Consider the following 19,396-nt stretch of genomic DNA (forward strand, 5'->3'; position numbering starts at 1 on the left):
ACCCCCGAAGAAAGGTATAAAGCACAGGTACAATGGCACTGATGTTTGCTACCATGCCAATTTTAGGGCTGGAGATGGTCACTGGACTCCATCACCTGCACTTGTGAGACAATACAAATGCAGCGAATCACAGGACCAGGCAGTTGATTTAGCTTCAACCAATTGGCAGACCTATCAAACTTGGGTGCAGGTGAGTAGTGATATTGGTGGAAAGCTTTTTTAATTTGTTTAGGATTTGACGCTTCTAAGTCCAGTTAGAGTACTAAACCGATTTTCAAGTACGTTTTGTGCAATGCTAATAAGCACCTGAGCATTGTTTAGCAATGCTGTTAACCTTTTTGCATTTCCCCCTTCCCGTAATGTCAAAGATTAATAACATTGAGAGAGCTGAGTCAGGAAATCTCACGGTAATCAACATAAGGCAGTCAATTCATTTTCATTTAGAAGTGACAATGTAATCATGCAGAAGCATCTTCAGTGGCAGATGAAAATACTTTAATCTAGCAAGTACATACGAGAATATGCTGGAATCTATGAACTGCACTAGTTTAAATTCAAAAAAAGAGGCACCATTGACAACCCACTGAAACACCTTCCTGAAGAGACACGAGAACTGATTCCATGGCTATTCCTCTGAATTTTTTTGAGAATAAGCAACATTTTAATCAGTGACACTAACCTCTTGAATAAACATGCACAGGATCAGGCTTTTTAAAAGTTGTGAAGTCCAGATTATTAATTAAGAATCATATAACAACTGGGGACCATTTTACCTACGAGATTGATTTAAGCAGAGGCTTGGCAGCCACCTGTCAGGAATGCTTTGATGGTGTTTCCTGTTTGGCAGGGGGTTGGACGGGGTGGCCCTTGTGGTCTCTTCCAACTCTATGATTCTATGATACCCCACATGTGGCCACTTGGATCGGTGGAATTGGCACTACGATAGCTGCCACATAATTACCCAGGTGCTTGTAGGGACCCAGGTGGCGCTGTGGGTTAAACCACAGAGTCTAGGGCTTGCTGATCAGAAGGTCGGCGGTTCGAATCCCTGCGACGGGGTGAGCTCCCGTTGCTCGATCCCAGCTCCTGCCCACCTAGCAGTTCAAAAGCACATCAAAGTGCAAGTAGATAAATAGGAACCGCTCCGGCGGGAAGGTAAACGGCGTTTCTGTGTGCTGCTCTGGTTCGCCAGAAGCAGCTTTGTCATGCTGGCCACATGACCCGGAAGCTGTCTGCGGACAAACGCCAGCTCCCTCGGCCTAAAGAGCAAGATGAGCGCCGCAACCCTGGAGTCGGACACGACTGGACCTGATGGTCAGGGGCCCCTTTACCTTTACCCAGGTGCTTAGAAAGTTGATGAAATTTTAATCTGGTCTAATGTTTTAACGTTTGTATGTTTTAGACTAGGTTGTATTTTTTTCTTGCTTTTATTGCCTTAATCTTTTTGTAAACTGCTCAAGCTGTGTACAATTTTTTATGAAATAAGCAGATATAATTAAGCAGTGATAGGAGAGGAAACCCTTTTTTTGCACTTGAGGAGATGCCTCTTTAGAGCTTACACCACCCTCTTCTGACATACCGGTATCTCCACCAATGCACAAACATGGTGTCAACTAATAGCATCACAAAACTTCACCCAGTGGATACAAATGTGAGAAAGCTGCTCTAACCAATACCAAACTACATGTTAATCATTCTACAAGCTTTAAAGATTAAGCCTTCTAGTGCCAGGAAGAAAGAAAAGCCAATCCTCCCAGGGAGGAACAAACATTCCAACTGCTAACATCCAGACAAGGATTGCAGTTAAGTTGGGAGTGGTTAGCACTTTGCCAGAACCTCAGTGTTCAGACATAACAGAAGGCTTTACTAGTCTCGCTCTTTCAACCTTGTTTAGAATTAAACACCACTGTAAATGAGTATTCATGCCACTAAGTCAGCTCACAAAATGCAGACATCCGTATTAGTTCTACAGCAAATGCGTTTAAGGGGCCAGGGGCGTGGGGAAACTGCAGTGCAGCCTCTCGCAATGTTTTGCTTCTCTCAACCAACAGTTTCAGGTGTCTTTATTGCATTTCAGCAAGCAACATTTCACCACTCCCCCCAACCACACTGCTACAATGGTAGGTGACAAGGTAAAGGTAAAGGTAAAGGGACCCCTGACCATTAGATCCAGTCGTGACCAACTCTGGGGTTGCGGTGCTCATCTCACTTTACTGGCCGAGGGAGACGGCGTACAGCTTCCAGGTCATGTGGCCAGCATGACAAAGCCACTTCTAGTGAAACAGAGCAGCACACGGAAACGCCGTTTACCTTCCCGCTGTAGCGGTACCTATTTATCTACTTGCACTCTGACATGCTTTCGAACTGCTAGGTTGGCAGGAGCAGGGACTGAGCAATGGGAGCTCACCCCGTCGCGGGGAATTCGAACCGCCAACCTTCTGATCGGCAAGCCCCAAGGCTCTGCGGTTTAACCCACAGCGCCACCCACGTCCCAGGTGACAAGGTACTTGCCTGTTTTCTCCTTCTACACAAACTATTGAAGGCACAGGAGTCTGGTCTCCTGTTAGATCAGACTGGGCACACGTGTGGCATACAGTCGTACCTCGGATGTTGAATGGAATCCGTTCCGGAAGTCCGTTTAACTTCTAAAACGTTCGGAAACCAAAGCACGGCTTCTGATTGGTTGCAGGAAGTTCCTGCAGCCAATCGGAAGCCGCGTCGGACGTTCGGGTTCCAAAGAAAGTTCACAAACCGGAACGGCCACTTCCAGGTTTGCGGTGTTGGGGAGCCAAAATGTTCGACTCATGAGGCGTTCGGGATCCAAGGTACAGCTGTATATTCAAATGAAACGTGGCGAATGTATAAATTGAGAAAAATTGTACCTTATTGAATAGTTAAAAGGGAAGGGAGCGGTGTTATTAATGTGTTATATTCATACCATCCCAACATGGTGCAGCTGTAATAATATAAAATAAGAATTTTTAAAATAGTTATTTTTGGTTGTGAAAAGGTTGTTCCTGTCCCTAACAGATGTTCCGTATCTTCAAATAGTTAGACAATTAGTAGTCTGACTATTGATCCTGCAAATGCCAGCGCAGCAGAATTAGGAATTTTAAGGCAGGGAATAAATAATCCCCAAAGCAGCACAGAACACCTGTACTTAACGTATAAACTAATTTGTGACTTTTCCAAGCTCTGTTAAGGACAAAGATTTGATCTGAGTAGGGCTCAGACCCTGGGATGCCAAAGACGTTCATTCCCTCCCAGCTGGCCACCTACAACTTGGCAGTTCTAAATGAGGATGCACTGGGTTTCATGCCAGTTCAACATCCTGCTTCTTGATTCTATTGCTATTAAGAATTTACGGTCTCAAATATGTGAATTAAATTTTCATAAATTTACAAGGCAAACACATGTCTGAAATAGTACAGGAGAGCAATCCTGAAACCATTTTGACTCTCCCAAATTGACCTCAAACGTTTCTCTGAAAGGAGGAAGGAAATGGGAAAACCTCTCCATTGTCTTTTGCTTACCTGTTTTAGGGAGTCTTTGTGTATGCATATGAGCCTCTGACCTGGATTCAGGAATGAAAGTATTTACCATCACAAAAGAATGGCCGGGCAGTCCAGGTAAAGTAATCAGTGACCATTGTCAGGTATCCTGGTATTTCAATCTTACTCAGCTACGAGTGATCGCCAAAGATGAAGATGATCCTGGTAGACAGGATTTCTTTTGTAGACCGCCTCCTTCTGTGATGTACGCATGGTGTTTTTGGGGGTGGTCTTGAGCTACAGGGTGGGCAATTTCAAAAGTCTATATAAGACAGGCATCCCCAAACTGCGGCCCTACATATGTTTTGGCCTACAACTCCCATGATCCCTACTAAGAGGACCAGTAGTCAGGGATGATGGGAATTGTAGTCCAAAACATCTGGAGGGCCGAAGTTTGGGGATGCCTGATATAAGGGCTTGCACACCATTGTTCTGGGTTCCTCCTCCCTCCTGCATGTGGCGAGTTGCAACAGTTTAATAAAGATCAGGCTTTTACTACCTGCCTTGCTTCTCAATATTCTCTGGCTGGTCTCTGTTATTTTCTCCTACCAATAGGGAACACACTTACTCTATACGGGCTCTTGGGGACCCCACAAGGGAAAAGGAGCAGGTTTTTTCTTCATCAATATGGAGGGAAAATAATCCCACTTCCCACCACTTTTTGCCTTGTGACTTGAAAACTCATGTCCATTGGGAAATGGCGTCACTCTCTAAAATGGGAACATTCAGTCTCTCTTCTATGTCAGCTATCTCTTTGATGTAAGAATAGGTATGCTGAATGAAATCTTCATATGCCATTTTGGCAAAGCAGCCACGAAAACCCCTTGCAATTCCTCATGTTAGACCTGCCTAGTGTATACTCAAGATTTGGATATTTATTCTACCTTATCTCCAGCGCAGCCGTTTGTCCTTTTCCCTTGAATGGACTTTTTTAAAAAAGCTTCAGGACAATGACAAAATACTGCAATTCTGCAAACAATGGCAACATACAAAATAAGCTTTTAAACTTCCTGTGGCTCTAAAATATGAAAGCAAGAGATTACAGAGCGTCTGAGTCCTGGATGTTTAACAGCCAGTTAAATAAACGTACCTACTAAAGTAAAGTCTAGGCGTCTTCCTAAGTAGTAATGGATTCCTACTGCAACAAACAGAATTATGCTTTTCTTTAACTTTCAAGACTTGGCTGGTAGTGAATGGGTGTTTAATATATTTTGCTGATAATAAAAAGCCTTCAAAAACAACGAAGATTGGTACATTCTGCCTCTAGTACCGTATTAGTATCCCACTTACATCGCCAGTTTAGCCAAAAAGGTGTTTCTCCTCTAGCTTGGTTTGAGGGGTTTTGGGTGGGGGAAAATTGGGAAGAGAAAAATAATTCCATAAGCCAGAAGCATCTGGACCGAAAACTAACTCTGCTGCCAGGAAGGGAGCGGTGCTCTGTTTTTAAAATAACTACTGTCAACATGATCACACGCTTGTAGAACAAAATTGGGTGTCGATGCAAGATCAGGAGATACAAAGCCAAGATTGCATTTCATAGCCATATTTAGCATCTCTTTAGTCTACAGTCAAAAAGGAAATCCTCTCTCTGCACACATTGTGGCCAGCAGGATACCCTGTTATCAACCAGCTGCTCACCATCCGCAGACATTGAGATTGGATCAAAGGAGTTCGCAGAGTACAATGGGCTGCAGAAGAGTTGGCTTGGTAATGTGGGTATCAGCACAAAATGGTCTGATTCATAGGCTGGTTTAAACCATAGAAAACCAAACTATGGTTGAAATGTGTGCATGCACCTTGGTTTTCGAACGTTTCGGAAGTCGAACGGACTTCTGAAACAGACTACATTCGAGAACAAAGCTACCACTAAGGCTTGTTCTTGGCCAGGCACCCCCAAACTTCGGCCCTCCAGATGTTTTGGACTACAATTCCCATCATCCCTGACCACTGGTCCTGTTAGCTAGGGATCATGGGAGTTGTAGGCCAAAACATATGTAGGGCCGCAGTTTGGGGGTGCCTGTTCTTGGCTTACCAGACAATGCTTGTTTGGAGAGAAATGAACCACAAGTCTGGATCTAGATGTAAACCTAAGACTAAGTTTTCCTTATTCAAAGGGAAGAGGGGAGAAAACACCCACTGAGTTACGTGGAACTTACTTCTGAGTAGGATTGTGCTTATGTATATATTTTTTCACTTATCTTACCCAACAAATACCCATCTGCAATGTATTTGAATTAGAATACATCTTTGGGCTTAGTTGGCCTGAACATAGCTGCTCAGGGGCAATTCATAGAATAAATTCATCCACTCAAGTGTGCAGAGGGTAGCAAGCAAAAGCACAAAGCACAAGGGCCTTCTTGGAAGTGGTGCCCGCCCTGTGGAACGCCCTCCCATCAGATGTCAAAGAAATAAACAGCTATCAGACTTTTAGAAGACATCTGAAGGCAGTCCTGTTTAGGGGAGTTTTTAATGTTTGATGTAAAATGACAAATACCAAATACACAAGTACTGTCTGGGTGGAGCATGTAATAATGTACAGTAACAGTATTCTTGGCATAGACACCTATCGTATACCTGCCAACACAGCAAGGTGGATGAACAGAGTCTTTCAAACAAAGCATAGATAACTGCACCTTATGACAGTCCTTCCACTGGTATTTAAGTAGCAGGCATTCAGATGGGTTTAAAAGCTCAGGTGCATGCCAAATTTAATTAAGTCTTCAAGGGAACTATGCTAAGCAACAAGCACAGCTTCATCAATACTTTCACATTTGGAAACACAATTTTATTTCTCCCTACAGCATCTCATACCAAAACTGGGAGACAAGATTCTTAAAACTACTTTTAGAATTTAAAAACCAGAGTTAAATTCAGAACGATTACGTTGCATTTTCTTCCCCATCAAATAGCTCGCCAAATTGAGACTCAATTACTGATAAACACTCCTATTTCCCTTCAGCAACTCTTTTCAAATCGCACAACCAATTAAAGAACAAGTAATTCATTGTTGTTGTTTTTTCATACAATTAAAACATGTGGCCTTCCCCAACATAATCTCTAGGTTAATCACCAGGCAATTATTTCCTTACACCTGCATCTAAAACAACTGAAAAAGGCCCTAGGATTTGTTGTGCTCTATGCTTAGCTCAGAAAATATGAAAAGTATAGTTAGTCTAAACCTTCAGTTACCATTTGGTTAAACCCCGACTCTACAGGATAAAGTAGCTGATAATGGTTACACAGTGCGTATCAAGGCAGGAAGTGTTTGCACCAAACAGCTGAAAAATAAACTCATTCACAAGGCATACCCACCTAACCCAACCAGATTTAAGCAAATTGTTGGTGAGGGCTGCTGAATTACAACTCCCATTATCACTGTTTAGTGACCATGCTGGCTATGGCTAATGGACCTTTGGAGTCCAACATCTGGAGGGCCGTAGATTAGCCATCCACTTATCTACACACTACACAAATTTTGCACTGAAGCGACTTACAGTGACAGTGGTGTGCACAAAAAACGCTGGAAAAAGCAAGTGCCTCACTCATGTTCAAAAGCAAGCAAGGGATGGTTGAGAACTCCCAAGGAATAGGGTGGCGAGTTCCCTAGAACTCTTGTTATACTCTCTTATTTCATATGCTACTCTGGTCTATGACAAGGAAAAATAGAAAGCAAAAAGTTAGGTACGACACTGACCTTAAACCCATATATATATATATATATATATATATATATATATATATATGAGAGAGAGAGAGAGAGATTAACCTAGGCATCCCCAAACTGCGGCCCTCCAGATGTTTTGGCCTACAACTCCCATGATCCCTAGCTAACAGGACCAGTGGTCAGGGATGATGGGAATTGTAGTCCAAAACATCTGGAGGGCTGAAGTTTGGGGATGCCTGGATTAACCAAACAAACATGCTCGTTTTACTCCTTGAGTGCCACTAGTCCAGGCATCCCCAAACTGTGGCCCTCCAGATGTTTTGGCCTACAACTCCCATGATCCCTAGCTAACAGGACCAGTGGCCGGGGAAGATGGGAATTGTAGTCCAAAACATCTGGAGGGCCGAAGTTTGGGGATGCCTGCACTAGTCTATCAATGCCTGTGAAACAGGTCCTCTTTGCACAGCATCCATGCCTAATCGTTTGGTATATATATATATATATATATATATATATATATATATATATATATATATAAGATAGTAGCCTTTTTCATATTTTTTAGTGCATCAGTCTTCTTGAAAACAGTGTGTGTGTTTCCCCCCACAAAAAAGAGCAATTTCCTTTCTTCAAGATGCATGCAATGACACTTGGTTGCTCTCACCAGGCAACAGACACAGTCTGCCTTAAGACTCTCATGCCTGTCTCAATCTCTAGGGGACACTATCAAAATCTGATTAGAACACAGCATGGGGCTTGTCAAGTGTGCTTGAAATCAGAAGTCACTGACTAGGTATTTGTCTTGTCAAATGAAAAACCCCTATGGCATAGGAAAGAGTAATTTATTTATTCATACATACATACATGCATACTTAAGATTGGAAGTGAGGAAAGAGCAAATGCAAATTAAGAGACCAGGAAAATATTGTTAACAGAAGGCACTCTAATATATTTTGTGTGTGTGTTATCAAACACGCAATGCTAAAGGAAGCAAGAAGGGAGTGAAGAGTTCTCAGTAGTTAATTCATTAATAAAAATACATCTCAACTACTGGTAATTTGCTTTCTTGAAACTCTACTCTATAGCTTTCACAAAGTACTCTACTACAGCTTAGTACAGACTTACACACGTTAAAATTGTTATTGTTATTATTATTATTATTATTATTATTATTATTATTATTATTATTACTACTACTACTACTACCACCACTATCTCTGCATCCTAACTTTTCTCCAAGGAGCTCCAAGTGGTTATACTGTCCTCTCCCACTCCATTTCACTGTCAAACCAACCCTGTGAGGTAGGTAAGGCTGACAGACAGTGACTGGCCCAAGGTCACTCAGTGGCCTTTAAGGCTTGGAACCCTGATATTCCAGGTCCTCGTTCAACGCTCTAATCTAGAGCTTTCCAAACTGTGTGTTGCGACACGTTAGTCTGTCGGCTACAGTGTGTAGTTTGCCGCATGAATGTTCCCGGTGCTCCTCCCAGGGCTGGAAAGGGGATAGTTTAACCTCTGGTTTGATAGTAAAACTGAATTGCCGTGTCGTGAAATGATGCATGTTTAAAAAGTGTGTCGCCAACATGAAGAGTTTTGAAAACTCTGCTCTAATCGCACAAAGAATAATGAGAACTTATCCCAAGTGTCTAGCTGTACAGTCCAATCCTGTGAATGTTTATTTGGAAACAAAGCCCCTTTTGAGTGTCAAGGAAGCGTGCACAGGTTTACTGCTTTATGTGTATTGCTGGTTTTGTATTCGTACTAGGAAAACAAGAACTATCGTGCTGGATCAGGGTGAAGGCCCATGAAGTCCATCATCCTGCCCTCAGTAGCCAATCAGATACCTGTTGGAAGCACGCAAGCACAAACACAGTACAGCAGCACTTTCTCCACCTGTGATTCCCAGAAACTGATCTTCAGAGATGTACTGCCACTGACCATGAAGGTAGACCATAGCACAAGCAACCCCCGTTTTAGGTGCGACCAAATGTGCGCAGTGCCAAACCTGGAAGTGGCCGGTCACTAAAAGGGCGGGGTGGGTGGGACATAACAGGGTGTTTCAGTTGCACACAAGCACATAATGACCCGGAACGCAACTCGAGGGTTGCCTGTAGTAGCTACTACCGGTAGTCACAAAGGCTATTTAAGCCACCTTGAAAATGTTATTAACCAGAAAGGTGGCTTGTAAACGTTCAAAAAATAAATAAAAGGTTACAGCTTTACACTTGGATGACCATATGCAGCTGTCGCTCAAGATGGCTCAAGCCCTCCTGGATGGGAAACATATACAGTAAGTACTATTATTGCCCCAAACTGGCCAAACTATGGGAGTAATGCCCAACGTATAGCTTGCCTGGTAAAACACAAGCATTGCCATATGTAGTTAGAAGTACCACACAGATCCTGCTGGAATCCAGCACCAGTGAGGAGAACAAGTAGTGATTTTTTTTTAACCCAGAGGCCTTTGCAGGCAAATGAAAAGCAAGCAACATCCTACCTGCAGCTCCTTGTCGGAATATTTTTGAGGATTCTTGCTCCCTTGGCTCTTCTTCCGGAGCTTCTTCAGTTCAGCCTGGCACTTCTCTAGCGAATCCCCCTTATTCCTTTGCTCGGTTTGGTACTTCTTCAGAGCAGCCTGTATGTGGAAGAGGTGTGAGGAGCTGAAACAATAATATGCTGAAGGAGTTGAGCAGAGATTTCCCCTGCTCCTACTGAGCGCAGCTAACATCCTCCCTACAGGCAAGAAGTTCCTGACCTCACACCTGCTGAAGAGGGTATGTTTTGAATGAATACATGTTTAGAGGAAAAAAGCTGGCTTCCTCTGGGGGAAGTGCAGAAAACACATTCCCAGTAACCAAGAGAACAGGGGTCCTAGCTGAAGGGAAAGTTAACACAGCATGCTCTTACATGCTCGGGAAAAGGGCTGTGCTTGGGTTTTGAAATCCTTTGCCCTTCTTCTTTGGGCATAGTAGTTCACCATGAATTTGGAAGCCTTAAAAAATAATAATAGAGAGTCTGCAGAGGGAGGCACTAAGAGAGAAACACCACCCTTATCAGTTTGGAACAGTAGAATTCAGCTCAAAAAGAACCACCCAGTTTCTCCAAGAGGGACTTATAAGTAACATCCACTTCTAATTAACATATGTTCCTTTCTACCAAACTAGATAAAGGTAAAGGTAAAGGGACCCCTGACCATTAGGTCCAGTCGTGACCGACTCTGGGGTTGCGCGCTCATCTCGCGTTATTTGCCAAGGGAGCTGGCGTACAGCTTCCGGGTCATGTGGCCAGCATGACAAAGCCACTTCTGGCGAACCAGAGCAGTGCACGGAGACGCCGTTTACCTTCCCACTTGGAGCGGTACCTATTTATCTCCTTGCACTTTGACGTGCTTTCAAACTGCTAGGTTGGCTCCGGTTTCCGCCGGCAGGAATGGCGGACCTGTTTTCCATCCCTCTGACCTTCGTAAGGAATTTGGCGGTTGCTAGGGGAGTAAATGGCAACCCCCTACCCTCTCCGGGGGTTACGGAGAGGGGCCGCTGGCCCGCGATGCCCCCAGACCCACTCCGACTGTTTATGGAGTGGGGGGAGCTTGGGCTGAAAAGCACTTACGAGGGCCAGGACTCCCGGACGCTAATCTGCATGGCGGGGATTTCCATGGTTAAAGAAGATAATTAGGCTTAAATCTATGGACATACTTCAGAAGGAGGGGAAGAAGCGCTGTTTACTGCTGAGAAATCTATGCTGCTGAGGGAGAGGAGTTAAAGGCTGTATATCATCTGGAAGAAGGATTGATGGGGACGGAGCGATAAGGGAATGGAGTTTTATTTTTCTTCATATGAGTTACTTCGTACCTTCCCAGACGCGATGTCCTGGCTTGTTTGGAGTGAAAGAGAAGCAAAAGACTGTGTGAGTTGAACTTTATAAACTGTTGTTACTGAGCATATTTTTTAAAGATGTGGAGTTGCCGATGAGAAAAGCCCCCCCCCCCTAGTCGGACGGAAGGAGTCCTGGACGCGTTCGGAGGATTTATGAGCTGTGACGCACTTTGAATTGGAGCAGCGACCTGAAGCTAAGTTCAGCTATAGGGCAAGGAGATCCATTAATTTACCAAGAGTTTATGGTTTGATGTTTGGGTCTTCTGCCTGGAAAAGCTGTAAATTTTATAAAGATCGTTAATCTTCATGGCTATGAGAGAAAACGAAAGTGATTTGAGCTTTTTAAGATGGCGCTGCTTCGACGCAACAGGGAGCTCCAGACTAAGAAGATTTATGGGGAGGCTGGACTGATTAACCCACACAGGAGAAAGAACATTTGTGAAACCTCGTTTGATATTTATCTCAGCAGCTGGGAAACAATCGGTTGAAAGTGGAAAACATCTATGTGACTGTAAGGGGAAGATCTGGATTATTATGAACTTGGAGGACGATTTGAACTTTAGAAAAAAGACGGCAGTGGACGGTTGCGAGGAATCCCCAATTTCTTGAAGCATGGGAACCCAAATAAAAAATTCTTTAGACGATTTGGCATAACATTCGGTTTGATTGATATATATATGTGTATAATTTGAAATAATGAATGTGATATAATTGGTTTTAATTGGAAAATTAATAAAATATATTTTAAAAAAAAAACTGCTAGGTTGGCAGGAGCTGGGACCGAGCAATGGGAGCTCGCCCCGTCGGTCCCAGCTCCAGCCAACCTTGCAGTTCGAAAGCACGTCAAAGTGGAAGTAGATAGTGCTTGGCAAATCAATGGCAAGCGGACTGTTAGAAACTAGGCTTCTCATCTGGGCTGTAAGTTAAGCTGCAGTGATCTGGGTCTTCAAAAGTCTGGAAGTTTCTTATTTCGTTCAGAAGGAGAGGAATAGGGAGAGTGGTCGTATCAAACTTTTGGATATAGAATGAACTGAAGAAACACACACACACACAGGTTGAGCTTTTAATATAAAGAATTATCAGCTCTGCTTCCATGGCAATGTTACCTACTTCAACATTAGTAGCATAAACATTCACAATCCCACTGAGATTTAATGACTCATAACTCCCCATGTTCATTTCATATCTAGAGATGGTCTGGTTATGCTCCCACACAAATGAGAACTAGAAAGTGCTGGATTTGAGGAGAATTTATCTAGTTCTGTTCAGATTAACAGAACAGAGCAGAGAGCCTACATTCAGAAACCATTTGTATTCTCTCTTTAAAAATTTAGTGCAACTCAAACTCTTTGCAGACACAACCATAAATAGGAAGGTGTTGGAGAAAAACAATGGGCTTTCATTTCCTGTTTCACAAGCTTCTCCAACATATTTGAAATGGATTTTTTTGCATCTCTGGGGTACAGGGGAACTGAATGAGATGCGAAAGTTCCCCTTTCAACAGAGACAAGTGCAGAGAAAGAGTGTGAAAGTCAACTGCACTCTCCTAGCCCTCATATCATGTCCAAAATGTCTCTTTTTGAATGCAAAACATCAAAACTACAACACAAACCTTGCAGAAGTACAATGGGTTTTGAAAAAGCGAACCACATAAATTTGAATCCCTGTGGTTTTAAACTTACAAAGGATGAACGCACTCATGATATCTTAACCGATAATGCATAATCTGAATTAAGTGAACGTACTTCAGAACTTGTCCTTCAGAACATATCTTAAGAAATGCCTTGCAGGATCAGATCAAGGTTCAGCTAGTCCAGCAGAATTTGCAAGAAACTCGGCCACCGGTAGATTGATATGTGCACCCAGATCATGATCTTCCTTGTATCTACCCCTTGCCTTGGAGCAGCCCAAACATTTATGGTACTAGATCAACCAGTTAAATGCTACTATAAATGCAATCAGATTTGAGCCGGTGATCGGATGTACATTAAATATAGATTACATTATTACTTACACTTAGATATCGTGAATCCAGTTCTACTTTCTGCTCCAGTTGTGTTAATAGCTCATTGTGGAAGGACTTCAGCTGAGAACCAAACAGAATGCGGGGGGGAGGGGGGAGAGATAACATATTGAACGATTTCAGTATGTAAATATGAGAAAGCATGCCGTGAAGGGCAACTAATCCACACGGGACCTTTGCATCAGGGCATGTGTACACAAAACAGAACGTGAACCAGTACAAGAATATAATATGTAGGACAAAGAAGCACCAGAACAGCCAAGCCGGCTCTGAGAAGACAGGTGTATTTTATTTATTTCACAACAATTATATACCACTTGGCTGTAATAAAACCTCAAAGGTGTTCACAAAAAGAATAGAACAATAAAATTATCAGTTAAAATAAAGCAGTTTTTTTAAAAATGTAAAAGCACAATAAAGAAGCAACGAGCAGTTATAGGCCATGGATCAAGTGGAGATGCCTTTATTTTTCCTGAATAAAATATGAGGGAAGTTTACTTGCCTTGCCGCAGCAAAGAGTTTCCCTGGCACTGCATGAAATCAATCGGTCAAGCAAGAATCTTGGTCCACAATCAGTCCCCCCCCCCCTGCAGCTTCCATTATTTCTCTGACATTGCCGAGGCCAGCATATGATTTATGATTTTGTTTGCCTCATGGCTTATTCAACAGGGGCTTTATTCTTATTTAAAGGACTTGGCAAGTATTTCACAACAGATGTATTTTAGATCCACGTGTATCAAACAGACTGCCTCTTGGCCAGCCTCTGTAAAAGGGGCAAGTCAACAGGAAGCAAAGTGCTTACCATCTCTTCCAACTGATTCTGAATCTGTCTGTGGACTTCGGCCATTTGGAACAGAACCTCCCCTAAAAAAAGGCAAAGACAAAAGAGGGAGGGAGACAGACCAAAGAAGACATGTTTAGAGACCTTTCTGCATGAAACTTCTCTCTCTTCCTTTCCCCCTCAAACTACAGTTGTTGTTGTTGTTGTTGTTGCTGCTGCTGCTGCTGTTGTTTTAAAATCACTTCAGTTTTGCTGGTGCCTGAGAAAGGAACACTTCTTTCACAGACTCATAGAATAATAGAATCATAGAGTTGGAAGAGACCACAAGGGCCATCCAGTCCAACCCCCTGCCAAGCATGAAACACCATCAAAGCATTCCTGACAGATGGCTGTCAAGCCTCCGCTTAAAGACCTCCAAAGAAGGAGACTCCACTACACTTCTTGGCAGCAAATTCCACTGTCGAACAGCTCTTACTGTCAGGAAGTTCTTCCTAATGTTTAGGTGGAATCTTCTTTCTTGTAGCTTGAATCCATTGCTCCGTGTCTGCTTCTCAGGAGCAGCAGAAAACAACCTTCTACCCTCTTCTATATGACATCCTTTTATATATTTGAACATGGCTATCATATCACCCCTTAACCTTCTCTTCTCCAGGCTAAACATACCCAGCTCCCTAAGCCGTTCCTCATAAGGCATTGGTTGCAGGCCTTTGACCATTTTGGTTGCCCTCCTCTGGACACGTTCCAGCTTGTCAGTATCCTTCTCATTTAAGACTAACTCAGTTTACACATACAATATGTGCCACCCCAGAATACATGGTCAGTTAGGTAGAGTTAGGCAAAACATTGATACCCAACAGCTTACAGTGCGCTTCTCTCTGTTTGGCTGTGTCTATCTCTCACAAGGAGACAGTTATTCTTTCTCAAAAGTGCCTTATAAAAGGTTGAGCATCTTGTGATGATCTTTATTTAAGATTTACAGTATCTTTACAGTACAGTACATGCAAAAAATAATAAAGCATTTAAATAGAGAATACAGAAATGATAGAATAGGACCTATTATCAATGGTTCTTGGGCAGGCATAGGCAAACTCTGGCCCTCCAGATGTTTGGGACTACAATTCCCATCATCCCTAGCTAACAGGACCAGTGGTCAGGAATGATGGGAAATGTAGTCCCAAACATCTGGAGGGCCAGAGTTTGCCTGTGCCTGTTCTTGGGTATACTAAAAGTTGTGTGTAAGTTTCAACAGTCTTCATTGCAGAACACTTTGCGCTGACTGACAAATCCTTCGTGCAGACAAGAAGCCGACTCAAGTTTTCTGCAAGCTTATTTATTTCCCATAGAGACCCTCATTCAGCAACATATGAATTTCCTTAGAGGAGACTCTGTGAGCATTGCTCCCATAAATACAATCTTTTAAAAGATTTTGTTTTGCTAAACAAGTGGCACTTCCCCCACACTGGTAGAAGCATATTTCACACCAATTGGCTGCTCAGCAGTAGCAGCCTTGCTTTCAAATAACAGGCACGTCTACTATGTGGACATTTCCAAGCCCATTGGTTAGTGGCAGCTTGCTAATTATACTCCAGGTATTTGGGGGGGGGGGGGTTGACAAGCTTAGTTGGTCTCTAAGGTGCTACTGGAAGGATTTTTTTATTTTGTTTTGACTGCGTCAGACCAACACAGCTACCTACCTATAACTAGAAAAATAGTGTGAAATGGATGTACCAATTTATTGTGTGTTTTTTTTGGTGTGTGTGTGTGTGTGTGTGTGTGTGTGTGTGTGTGTGTGTGTAAGTCAGGGTTCCTCAACCTCTGCCCTCCAGATGTTTTTGGCCTACAACTCCCATGATCCCTAGCTAGCAGAACCAGTGGTCAGGGATGATGGGAACTGTAGTCTCAAAACATCTGGAGGGCCGAGGTTGAGGAAGCCTGGTGTAAGTAATGGGGGAATTTTAAAGGCAACTTGTGTACCTGAAGAAGTGTGCATGCACACGAAAGCTCATACCAATGTACCAATGACACACTTAGTTGGTCTCTAAGGTGTTACTGGAAGGGATTTTTCTATTTTATTTTTATTTTGTTTTGACAGCAGGCCAACACGGCTACCTACCTGTAACTAAAGGCAACTTAATTAGGTTACATCATGCCCGGTACAAAAAGCTTGCACGTTGCAGCAAGGCATGCTGGGCTGAGGAAGCAATAACGACTCTCCCTTCAAAAATCTAAGAGCCAACGGGTACTCAGCTCTCTCTCTATGGCACTAATTGGGACACACAGGTTCCTCTTAAGGCAGAGAATGGAAATAAATCAGAACCTGGTAGCCGTTATATTGACAAAAGTTGCAGGTTAATTAACACGCACCATCTATACAAGGGTCCCATGTGCTCCAATTAGCACTAGAGGCACATCAAAATAACGGCTGCCTTTTAATATTTTCAGAGGGAGAAAAAAAACATTTGCTCCTTTGCCCTTGTAGCTTTTGGTGCTATCTAATCTCTTTTTGCAGTAGAGGTGCATTTTGAACTTTCTCCTTTTCCATCTTAAAGCTATTATTAATTTAGGCTGGATTTTTCATTAGACCCAACAATTCTCTCTCTCGCCTCCCACTACTTCACCCTTTTGTTATGTTGGTTAATATCCAGCCTGAAGAATAATTCTGGCTCTCTATTTTGTGACTTTTCCATTGATCCCAATAAAAAATACTATGCTGCTGCTGTTCTTTTTGTTCCACCCCCGCCTGCCCACAAGCAACTCAATATGGATGGTTCCATTTTTATTTTTATTTGGTCCAGAACGACATGGTGGTTTGCAGTTTGGTGAAAATGGTGTTAAGTAAGGGGTGGCTCTGTGGAACTCAGAAGTAGTGAACTTTCAGAAACAAGCAGGTTTTGGAACAGCATACATTGTCCCCTTAAGTTCTCCTCATTTAGCTATATGCCCACATGCAGATCTCAATAGCAAACAGCTTCTCAGCTAAACTCTACCCACTAGTTATCCACACTGTGTTGTTGCAAAAGGAAAGGCACCGTTGAAGTGCAATATCATCCTGCTACTGATTTGCTCAACTTCCCACACATCATATCAAATTCTTTCCCCCCACTTATACCTCTCAAACTGCTTTGTAATGATAATCAGTTTAAACCAACTCAGGCAATTAGGTCTGTTTTTATATTTTCTTGCCCCTCTAACAGTGTGAAAACTATATTAGAAGGCATTAAGAGTTGACCAGGGCTACCTGCTGGCTCTTTGGCAGAACCAGACCTAGGATTCAGTATTTGCAACTGAAGAAACATTAATCAGTCGGTAGAGCATGAGACTCCTAATCTCAAGGTCATGGGTTCAAGACCCAAGCTGGACAAAAAAAAAGATTCCTGCATTGCAGCGGTTGGACTAGAAGACCCAGGGGGTCCCTTCCAACTCTACAAGTCTGAGATTTTTAATACTACACATTGGGGCACTCTCTTACTTAACAGTTCCCTAAAGTTCAGAGAGATATCATTATAACACAACCTTTTACTTGGCTAACTATGCTGAAAACTGCATTCTAAATTAACTACTGTGAGCTATTAACTCCCAAAAGTTGGAGAGGGTGCAAAATGCATGTTTAAGACAGCACACCGGCTTTCAACTGAATGCCCCCCCCCCCAATCCCTGACACTAGAGGCAGTTTTTGCTCTCTACCAAGACACTGAGAATAGCACAAGGTAGATAAACAAGAGAACCAAGCAAATAGACAAAAACTCTCTGGGGAGAAAATGCCAAAGGTTTATTCCTTTAAAACAACAAACAGCAACAGCTGATTACAAGAGTTGCACAGGGGGTGTAAGAAAATGGTTTCACTACTGTATCTACATGAGGCAATTTATTAGATCGTCATTTTGGAAATACGCCCAGTAATTTTATAAGCTTCTTCCGTCAAGAAGGTTATTATTGTTGGTACTCAATACAGTATATGATGCAATTTATGTTGTAAAGCTATTCTAGCTTCAGAACCTGAAGCCTTTGCAGCTCTGGCTGTGATCTTGCATTAGCTGATAAAGATAATCGGGGTCAGATAGAGCCACCATTTGGATGGAAGGCCCAAGTAACTATTGAATTAAAACCTCAGTACAGAGAATTGTGGGAGTGCACTGAAGCCAAGGGGGTCTTTGAAAGCTGCCTTATATGTCTCTTTAAAGAGGTATTCTCCTCCACTTTCTGCCAAGTGAGGAAGTCAACCATAAAAGTAGCCAATCATGACAAGTCTAGGGAAGGGAGGATTATTCCACTGCTGCAGGGAATGGCTTCGCCAGATTTGTGTATCCTTCTCCCTTTTATTCCAACCTATTAAAAATCCCCCTTTGGCCACACAGCTTCCTACATCTAGTAGAACATGCTGCCCAAGCGCGTGGACTGGCAAGTCACTTCTGCCACATGCCGGCCATGTGTGCATATGTCATAAGCCACCTAGTGGTTCACTGAGCACATGCAATGCACTCATACATACAGCTCCACCATTTCCACTTTGCTTGCCCCTTGTGGCACAAGGTGGATAAACACGTCAGGGCCACAGCTTAGTTTTCTGCAAGAAACCACTAAGATCAGGCACAGGCAAACTCGGCCCTCCAGATGTTTTGGGACTCCCACTCCCATCATCCCTAGCTAACAGGACCAGTAGTCAAGGATGTTGGGAACTGTAGTCTCAAAACATCTGGAGGGCCGAGTTTGCTTATGCCTGACTAAGATCAAGCCCACAAACAACAAATAATGGTTTCCACTGGTGACCTTGGACCAGTTACTCTCAGCCTCTCTTGCCTCACAAAACTGTTGAGAGGATATAAAATGTGAAGGGGTGGGGTGTTTATACACTGCCTTGAGCTCCCTAGGGGAAAAGCAGGAGTAGAAGTGTAATTAAGTGCATTATGCCATAAGACCCTTGGCAGGGAAGATTTACAAGGACAATGATCTAGCGCAGAGGTTGGGAACTGCATCCAGGTAGCTAGATTCTTACCTGCCCCGTACCCTCCTGCAGGAAACTCTTGACAGAAGGGTGAGGCTTTGCAAGTGCTGACCGTCAGCCAGATGCCAGAAGCTGCAAAGCACTGTGCCTATGCAAGCACCAATGATCATGGCAGCCTGTGCAAAGGCACCAGGTTTTGCAAGCACTAACCGCCAGCTGATTACAGCTGCCTGCAACCCCCCCCCCCTTCAGCAGGAAGCCACATTTTTACCTACTCCACACATGTTGTCATATACAGGGTGAGTTTTTTAAAAGAGGCTCCATGGAACATGTGTAGTCTGTATCCACGGGGCCTCTTTTAAAGGACTCACCCTGTACAATGTTAAGTGTAAGGAAGGTAGGTGTGCCAAACAGGGCCGGAAGCTCCTCACTTCTGATCCAGTGCAATACACACAGTGGAGGGAGAAGCAGTGTGGAGGGAGAAGCAGTGTGGAGGGAGAAGCAGCAAGCACGCAAACCTCTCATTGAAAAAAAAAAGAGGTGACTACTGTATTGTTATT

General features: G+C 43.2%; 1 protein-coding gene across 5 annotated transcripts in view; it reads right to left on the minus strand.

The window, feature by feature from the left end:
- BAIAP2 (BAR/IMD domain containing adaptor protein 2) overlaps positions 1–19,396 on the minus strand; it is a 137,247-nt gene that overhangs the window by 57,357 nt on the left and 60,494 nt on the right. For all 5 annotated transcript variants that reach the window (XM_088663014.1, XM_088663016.1, XM_088663019.1 and 2 more), the window contains exons 4-6: positions 13,916–13,977; positions 13,105–13,176; positions 9,713–9,850 (exon numbers count right to left, since the gene is read on the minus strand). In XM_088663014.1, the coding sequence (XP_088519140.1) occupies positions 9,713–9,850; positions 13,105–13,176; positions 13,916–13,977 (272 nt within the window). The remainder of the gene's footprint in view (positions 1–9,712; positions 9,851–13,104; positions 13,177–13,915; positions 13,978–19,396) is intronic.

This window comes from Zootoca vivipara, chromosome 2 (assembly GCF_965207765.1).
Source record: "Zootoca vivipara chromosome 2, rZooViv2.hap1.1, whole genome shotgun sequence".
NCBI classification, from domain to species: Eukaryota; Metazoa; Chordata; class Lepidosauria; order Squamata; family Lacertidae; genus Zootoca; species Zootoca vivipara.